This window comes from Oncorhynchus kisutch, linkage group LG5 (assembly GCF_002021735.2).
Source record: "Oncorhynchus kisutch isolate 150728-3 linkage group LG5, Okis_V2, whole genome shotgun sequence".
Lineage (NCBI taxonomy): Eukaryota > Metazoa > Chordata > Actinopteri > Salmoniformes > Salmonidae > Oncorhynchus > Oncorhynchus kisutch.
Genome location: NC_034178.2, coordinates 78,578,193 through 78,587,531, shown reverse-complemented (window position 1 = coordinate 78,587,531; position 9,339 = coordinate 78,578,193). Strand labels below are relative to the sequence as shown.

The following is a 9,339-nucleotide window of genomic DNA, read 5'->3' as shown; positions in this document are numbered from 1 at the left end:
TTGTCTGTCCTCAGTTGCAACACTCACCACCAAATTCCAAATTTCCTCTGGAAGCAACGTCAGCACAATAACTAATGCTAATAACTAATAACTTAATGCTATAGCATACAATTACATTTTAGACGATTCTGTGCTTTCAACTTTGTGTCAACAGTTTGGGGAAGGCCCTTTCCTGTTTCAGCATGACAATACCCCCATGCACAAAGCAAGGTCCATACAGAAATGATTTGTCGATAACGGAAGAACTTGACTGACCTGCACAGAACCCTGATCTCAACCCCATCGAACACCTTTGGGATGAATTGGGACAAAGACTGCAAACCAGGCCTAACATCAGTGCCCGATCTCACTAATGCTCTTGTGGCTGAATGGAAGTGAGTCCTTGCAGCAATGTTCCAACATCTAGTGGAAAGCCTTCCCAGAAAAGTGGATGCTGTTATGGCAGTAAAGGGAGTACCAACTCCATACGGATGTCCATGATTTTGGAATGAGATGTTTGATGAGCAGGTGTCCACATACTTTTGGCCATGTAGTGTAAATAATGCTGTACATTATGGTCTGACCAGGAACCAATTGTAGTTACTGAAGTTCCCCTGGGCGCTGACGTGAGAAGGCTTGGACCCTGGCATGGGGAACATCTCAATTGCATACTCTCTCGTCTCCTTCTCAAAACCTACTTGAGGAAAAGGTCAGAGGGGAGGGACATCTGGGTTTGTCAATCAATGGGTTTTGAGAAGGAGATGAGGAGAGAGGACGCAAGGAGTATGCAATTTAAATGTTTCCCATGCCAGGGTCCAAGCCTCTTCACCTCACCGCCCAGGGGAACTTCAGTAACTACTAGGGTTGTTCAGTAATTACTAGGGTTGTTGAGGGACTGTGTTCTCTAAAGAAGGATGCTGAGGGACTGTGTTCTCTCCAGAGGGTTGCTGAGGTAATGCGTTTTCTCCAGAGGGTTGCTGAGGGACTGTGTTCTCTCCAGAGGGTTGCCGAGGGACTGTGTTCTCCCCAGAGGGTTGCCGAGGGACTGGGTTCTCTCCAGAGGATTGCCGAGGGACTGTGTTCTCTACAGAGGGTTGCCGAGGGACTGAGTCTTCGCCAGAGGGTTGCCGAGGGACTGAGTTCTCGCCAGAGGATTGCAGAGGGACTGTGTTCTCTCCAGAGGGTTGCTGAGGGATTGTGTTCTCTCCAGAGATCCGCTGGTGGTCAAGACCTCAAAGGCAGCCAGCTCGTGGTACAGAGCATTCAGAACCTCCAGAATGTGGTCTTTCCCTGAGAGAGAGGAGATAGATGGTTTATATCTATGTTATTGGTTAAAGAGACTCTGAGAGAGAGGGGAGATAAAAACACATGTATATATCTCTCCTAAGGCAGTCTCTTTATCCAATAAAACATACAGTACTAGTCAAATGTTTCGACAAACCTACACATTCAAGGGTTCATTTTTTATTTGTACTATTTTATACATTGTAGAATAATTGTGAAGACATCAAAACTATGAAATAACACATATGGAATCATATCGCAACCAAAAAAGAAACAGACAGAACCTCACCCAGAGAGCTGTGCATGTCAGTGTGTTTGACAGACAGAACCTCACCCAGAGAGCTGTACATGTCAGTGTGTTAGACAGACAGAACCTCACCCAGAGAGCTGTATATGTCAGTGTGTTAGACAGACAGAACCTCACCCAGAGAGCTGCACATGTCAGTGTGTTAGACAGACAGAACCTCACCCAGAGAGCTGTGCATGTCAGTGTGTTAGACAGACAGAACCTCACCCAGAGAGCTGTGCATGTCAGTGTGTTAGACAGAACCTCACCCAGAGAGCTGTGTACCTTTAACCACACTGCTAACCCTAATGCCTAACCCTAACCCTAATGCCTAACCCTAACCCTAATGCCTAACCCTAACCCTAATGCCTAACCCTAATGCCTAACCCTAACCTTAAATTAAGACCAAATAGCAAATGTTTGTTTTAATAATCAATTACCATTTTGACTTTGCAGCTGGCCCGTCTAGCGGAAATCGCTCAGTTCTGCCTCAAGGACAAGACTCATCCCAATAAACGTCAACCTGTGTATATTTGACTGTAACGTCCCACCTAGCCATCTTAAGATGAATGCACTAACTGGAAGTTGCTCTAGATAAGAGCATATGCTAAATTACAAAAATGTCAAATATTAATATTTTACATATTGATCTCATATTACTGTATTGAATACTGTATTGAATACATTTTTTATTTAAAACAATATTAACGTCACAAAGTATCATTTCTACAGTTCTTTATCAAAAATGTAGTGCAGGCGGATAAATAGCATTTAGCAAAAAAAACAATTATTTTACTCTGAAATGAAACTATCAATTATAAACAAATACATGTCTGTCATTGGAAACCCCATGCCATGATTAATTAGTGAAAAAACACACTAATCCATTTCACAAGTTAGGGGAAACCCCATGCCATGATTAATTAGTGAAAAAACACACTAATCCATTTCACAAGTTAGGGGAAACCCCATGCCATGATTAATTAGTGAAAAAACACACTAATCCATTTCACAAGTTAGGGGAAACCCCATGCCATGATTAATTAGTGAAAAAACACACTAATCCATTTCACAAGTTAGGGGAAACCCCATGCCATGATTAATTAGTGAAAAAACACACTAATCCATTTCACAAGTTAGGGGAAACCCCATGCCATGATTAATTAGTGAAAAAAACACACTAATCCATTTCACAAGTTAGGGGAAACCCCATGCCATGATTAATTAGTGAAAAAACACACTAATCCATTTCACAAGTTAGGGGAAACCCCATGCCATGATTAATTAGTGAAAAAACACACTAATCCATTTCACAAGTTAGGGGAAACCCCATGCCATGATTAATTAGTGAAAAAACACACTAATCCATTTCACAAGTTAGGGGAAACCCCATGCCATGATTAATTAGTGAAAAAACACACTAATCCATTTCACAAGTTAGGGGAAACCCCATGCCGTGATTAATTAGTGAAAAAACACACTAATCCATTTCACAAGTTATTTAAACAATAAAAGCAAATTGACCAAATATACCATATTTCCATTCTGAAAATGGATATATAGATTTTCTGGGACAAAACGCAATTTATAGTCAGTCCCTCCAGGATTTTTTTGATATCTGCGTGCTAAAATGCTTGATTTTACTGCTGCAATTATGCCATTTTGCATGGCAATAAGCAATGATTTTGTCCAAATTGTCACGAAAATGTGCTGATGAGGGAAAAAGTTAGTTGCCGTGTACCCTGATTGAACCATATTTTGCGGTAATGTGGGTTGATTGGTTGAAATTGCGAGCCCTCTTTTTGTACTGTGGTGATGGGTCATGCAATAAAATTGCGATGATTAGACTCCTTTATGCTGAAATAGTTCGGTGATTGGTCAAATATGCCCTTTCATAATATACGGGGAATTGTTGATTTTGTAAAAAACTTGTCAATCACAGAGTCCTGGAGGAGTTCACTGCTTGTAAAGTATTTCTCTTATTCTTGATGATTCACATTGTAACGGCGTTCTTCGTTTGTCGAAAGAGAGTCGGACCGAAATGCAGCGTGGTGGTTACTCATGATCTTTAATGAAGAAAAAAGTGACGATACATGAAATAACTAATAAATACAAAACAACAAACGGAACGTGAAACCTAATACAGCCTATCTGGTGAAACTACACAGAGACAGGAACAATCACCCACCAACCTAATTACAGCCTATCTGGTGAAACTACACAGAGACAGGAACAATCACCCACGAAAGACCAAGTGAACTCAGGCTACCTAAATACGGTTCCCAATCAGAGGCAACGAGAAGCACCTGACTGCTGATTGAGAACCGCCTCAGGCAGCCAAGCCTATACAACACCCCTAATCAGCCGCGATCCCAAATACTACAAACCCCAATACGAAACACAACACACAAACCCATGTCACACCCTGGCCTGAACAAATAATTAAAGAAAACACAAAAATACTAAGACCAAGGCGTGACAGAACCCCCCCCCCCCAAAAAAACATAGGGAGGGTCCGGGTGGGCGTCTGTCCATGGTGGCGGCTCCGGCTCGGGACGTGGACCCCACTCCATAAATGTCATAGTTCCTCCCCTTCGCGTCCTGGGATAATCCACCCTCGCCGCCGACCATGGCCTAATAGTCCTCACCCAGAACCCCACAGAACTGAGGAGCAGCTCGTGACTGAGGGGCATCTCGGGACTGAGGGACAGCTCGGAACTGAGGGACAGCTCGGGACTGAGGGGCAGCTCGGGACTGAGGGGCAGTTCGGGACTGAGGGGCAGCCCGGAACTGAGGGGCAGCTCGGGACTGAGGGGCAACTCGGGACTGAGGGACAGCTCGGGACTGAGGGGCAGCTCGGGACTGAGGGGCAGCTCGGGACTGAGGCAGCTCGGGACTGAGGGGCAGCTCGGGACTGAGGGGCAGCTCGGGACTGAGGGGCAGCTCGGGACTGACAGGCAGCCCGGAACTGAGGGGAAGCCCAGTACTGAGATGAAGCTCAGGTAGGTAGTAGGCTCCGGTAGATCCTGGCTGGCTGGCGGATCTGGAAGATTCAGGTTGACTAGCAGATCTGGAAGAATCTGGTTGACTGGCAGATCTAGAAGATCATGGCTGACTGGCGGATCTAGCTGCTCTATGCAGACTGACAGCTCTGACTGCTCCATGCAGGCTGACAGCTCCTTGCAGACTGGCTGCTTCATGCAGACTGACAGCTCTGACTGCTCCATGCAGGCTGACAGCACACTGCAGACTGGCAGCTCCTTGCAGACTGACAGCTCCTTGCAGACTGACAGCTCCCTGCAGACTGGCAGCTCCTTGCAGACTGACAGCTCCTTGCAGACTGACAGCTCTGACTGCTCCATGCAGGCTGACAGCTCCTTGCAGACTGACAGCTCTGACTGCTCCATGCAGGCTGACAGCTCCTTGCAGACTGGCAGCTCCTTGCAGACTGGCAGCTCCTTGCAGACTGACAGCTCTGGCTGCTTCATGCAGACTGACAGCTCTGACTGCTCCATGCAGGCTGACAGCACCCTGCAGACTGGCAGCTCCTTGCAGACTGACAGCTCCCTGCAGACTGGCAGCTCCTTGCAGACTGACAGCACCCTGCAGACTGGCAGCTCAGGCTGCTTCAAACAGGCAGGAGGCTCCGGCAGCGCTGTAGAGAATGAAGGCTCTGATAGCGCTGAACAGGCGGGAGACTCCGACAGCGCAGGAGAGGAGGAAAACGCTGGCTGCGCTGAACAGGCGGGAGACTCCGACAGCGCAGGAGGGAAGGAAGGCTCTGGCTGTGCTGAACAGGCGGGAGACTCCGACAGAGCAGGAGAGGTGAGGCGCACTGTAGGCCTGATGCGTGGTGCGGGCACTGGTGATACTGGAGCGAGGACACGCACAGGAAGCCTGGTGCGGGGAGCTGCTACCGGAGGACTGGTGTGTGGAGGTGGCTCTGGATAGACCGGACCGTGAAGGCGCACTGGAGCTCTTGAGCACCGAGCCTGCCCAAGCTTACCTGGCTCGATGCCCACTCTAGCCCGGCAAATACGAAGGGCTGGTATGAACCGTACCGGGCTATGCACCCGCACTGGAGACACCGTGCGCTCCATAGCATAACACGGTGTCTGCCCGGTCTCTCTAGCCCACCGGAAAGCACAGGGAGTTTGCGCAGGTCTCCTACCTGGCATAGCCATACTCCCTGTAAGCCCCCCCCCCCAATAATTTTTTGGGGTTGCTTCTCGGGCTTCCTTGCCAACCGTGTTCCCTCGTATCGCCGGCTCCGATCTCCTGCTGCCTCTGCTTCCTCCTTGGGGCGGCGATATTCACCAGGCTGAGCCCAGGCTCCTCTTCCGTCTAATATCATCTCCCAAGACCAGAAGTCCTTATATCGCTGCTCCTCCTGATTAACAGGGAGAGTTGGCTCAGGTCTGACTCCTGACTCTGCCACTCTCTCCCTGAGCCCCCCCCAATACATTTTTTGGGGTGACTTTCGGGTTTCGCTCTGCGCCGCCGTGTTTTCCTTTTCGACTCCATTTGCCTATAGCCTTCTTCGCACTGCTCAAGCGAATCCCATGCGGGCTCCTGCACTCTCTCTGGGTCGGCCGCCCACCTGTCGATTTCTTCCCACGTCGTATACTCCATTCCATTGCTGTCCATAACGTCCTCCTTTCGCTTTTCCTGCGGTCGCTGCCTGTAACCACGCCGCTCGGTCCGTGTGTGGTGGGTGATTCTGTAACGGCATTCTTCGTTTGTTGAAAGAGAGTCGGACCGAAATGCAGCGTGGTGGTTACTCATGTCTTTAATGAATGAAAAGTGACGATACATTAAATAACTAATAAATACAAAAACAACAAACGGAACGTGAAACCTAATTACAGCCTATCTGGTGAAACTACACAGAGACAGGAACAATCACCCACGAAAGACAAAGCGAACTCAGGCTACCTAAATACGGTTCCCAATCAGAGGCAACGAGAAGCACCTGACTGCTGATTGAGAACCGCCTCAGGCAGCCAAGCCTATACAACACCCCTAATCAGCCGCGATCCCAAATACTACAAACCCCAATACGAAACACAACACACAAACCCATGTCACACCCTGGCCTGTGACATGGAAAGAAAACATGGAAAGAAAACACAAAAATACTAAGACCAAGGCGTGACACACATGTTGTTATTGGTGTGTAGTGATGTTTCACATGTTGTTATTGGTGTGTAGTGATGTTTCACATGTTGTTATTGGTGTGTAGTGATGTTTCACATGTTGTTATTGGTGTGTTGTGATGTTTCACATGTTGTTATTGGTGTGTAGTGATGTTTCACATGTTGTTATTGGTGTGTAGTGATGTTTCACATGTTGTTATTGGTGTGTAGTGATGTTTCACATGTTGTTATTGGTGTGTAGTGATGTTTCACATGCTAATCATCTACATAACATAAAAGGGGTACTTCAAACAACTGCTATGCCATTTAAATAAACTAATGCACTGTTAAAAGGCTGAATATGAGAACAAACATCCCCAACATTGCAAAACACTGTACAGTGTGTTTGGGACTAGGACCATGCCCCAGGACTACCTGACATGATGACTCCTTGCTGTCCCCAGTCTACCTGGCCATGCTGCTGCTCCAGTTTCAACTTCCACCTGACTGTGCTGCTGCTCTAGTTTCAACTGTTCTGCCTTATTATTATTCGACCATGCTGGTCATTTATGAACATTGAACATCTTGACCATGTTCTGTTATAATCTCCACCCGGCACAGCCAGAAGAGGACTGGCCACCCCACATAGCCTGGTTCCTCTCTAGGTTTCTTCCTAGGTATTGGCCTTTCTAGGGAGTTTTTCCTAGCCACTGTGCTTCTCCACCTGCATTGCTTGCTGTTTGGGGTTTTAGGCTGGGTTTCTGTACAGCACTTTGAGATATCAGCTGATGTACGAAGGGCTATATAAATAAATTTGATTTGATTTGATTTTGTTATTGGTGTGTAGTGATGTTTATGTTTCACATGTTGTTATTGGTGTGTAGTGATGTTTATGTTTCACATGTTGTTTTTGGTGTGTAGTGATGTTTCACATGTTGGTATTGGTGTGTAGTGATGTGTGTTCCAATGGTACGTTGTGTTAGCTAATGCAAGTTTATCATTTTAAAAGGCTAATTGATCATTAGAAAACAATTTTGCAATTATGTTAGCACAGCTGAAAACTGTTTTCCTGATTAAAGAAGCAATAAGAAGAAGCTACTGTTGGCCTCCTGGGTCATATACAGCGTTCCTCACTGAATTCCCTGAATTCCTATCGGACCTTGTAGTCATAGCAGATAATATTCTAATCTTTGGTGACTTTAATATTCACATGGAAAAGTCCACAGACCCATTCCAAAAGGCTTTCGGAGCCATCATCGACTCAGTGGGTTTTGTCCAACATGTCTCTGGACCCACTCACTGTCACAGTCATACGCTGGACCTAGTTTTGTCCCATGGAATAAATGTTGTGGATCTTAATGTTTTTCCTCATAATCCTGGACTATCGGACCACCATTTTATTACGTTTGCAATTGCAACAAATAATCTGCTCAGACCCCAACCAAGGAATATCAAAAGTCGTGCTATAAATTCACAGACTACACAAAGATTCCTTGATGTCCTTCCAGATTCCCTCTGTCTACCCAAGGACGCCAGAGGACAAAAATCAGTTAACCACCTAACTGAGGAACTCAATTTAACCTTGCGCAATACCCTAGATGCAGTTGCACCCCTAAAAACTAAAAACATTTCTCATAAGAAACTAGCTCCCTGGTACACAGAAAATACCCGAGCTCTGAAGCAAGCTTCCAGAAAATTGGAACGGAAATGGCGCCACACCAAACTGGAAGTCTTCCGACTAGCTTGGAAAGACAGTACCGTGCAGTACCGAAGAGCCCTTACTACTGCTCGATCATCCTATTTTTCAAACTTAATTGAGGAAAATAAGAACAATCCGAAATTCCTTTTTGATACTGTCGCAAAGCTAACTAAAAAGCAGCATTCCCCAAGAGAGGATGACTTTCACTTAAGCAGTGATAAATTCATGAACTTCTTTGAGGAAAAGATTATGATTATTAGAAAGCAAATTCTGCTTTCTGCTTTAAATCTGCGTATTCCTTCAAAGCTCAGTTGTCCTGAGTCTGCACAACTCTCCCAGGACCTAGGATGAAGAGAGACGCTCAAGTGTTTATTAATATATCTCTTGACACAATGCTGAAAATAATCATGGCCTCTAAACCTTCAAGCTGCATACTGGACCCTATTCCAACTAAACTACTGAAAGAGCTGCTTCCTGTGCTTGGCCCTCCTATGTTGAACATAATAAACGGCTCTCTATCCACCGGATGTGTACCAAACTCACTAAAAGTGGCAGTAATAAAGCCTCTCTTGAAAAAGCCAAACCTTGATCCAGAAAATATAAAAAACTATCGGCCTATATCGAATCTTCCATTCCTCTCAAAAATGTTAGAAAAGGCTGTTGCGCAGCAACTCACTGCCTTCCTGAAGACAAACAATGTATACGAAATGCTTCAGTCTGGTTTTAGACCCCATCATAGCACTGAGATGGCACTTGTGAAGGTGGTAAATGACATTTTAATGGCATCGGACCGAGGCTCTGCATCTGTCCTCGTGCTCCTAGACCTTAGTGCTGCTTTTGATACCATCGATCACGACATTCTTTTGGAGAGATTGGAAACCCAAATTGGTCTACACAGACAAGTTCTGGCCTGGTTTAGATCTTATCTGTCGGAAAGATATCAGTTTGTCTCTGTG

The 9,339-nt window shown here is 45.9% G+C and overlaps 1 protein-coding gene across 1 annotated transcript in view; it reads right to left on the bottom strand.

Moving 5' to 3' along the window:
• Positions 1-225: 225 nt before the first annotated feature.
• The window catches only part of LOC116374103 (EF-hand and coiled-coil domain-containing protein 1-like), a 55,174-nt gene continuing 46,060 nt past the window's right edge, over positions 226-9,339 (bottom strand). The window contains exon 7 of the mRNA XM_031823892.1: positions 226-1,269. Within this exon, the coding sequence (XP_031679752.1) occupies positions 1,064-1,269 (206 nt within the window). The 3' untranslated portion in view covers positions 226-1,063. The remainder of the gene's footprint in view (positions 1,270-9,339) is intronic.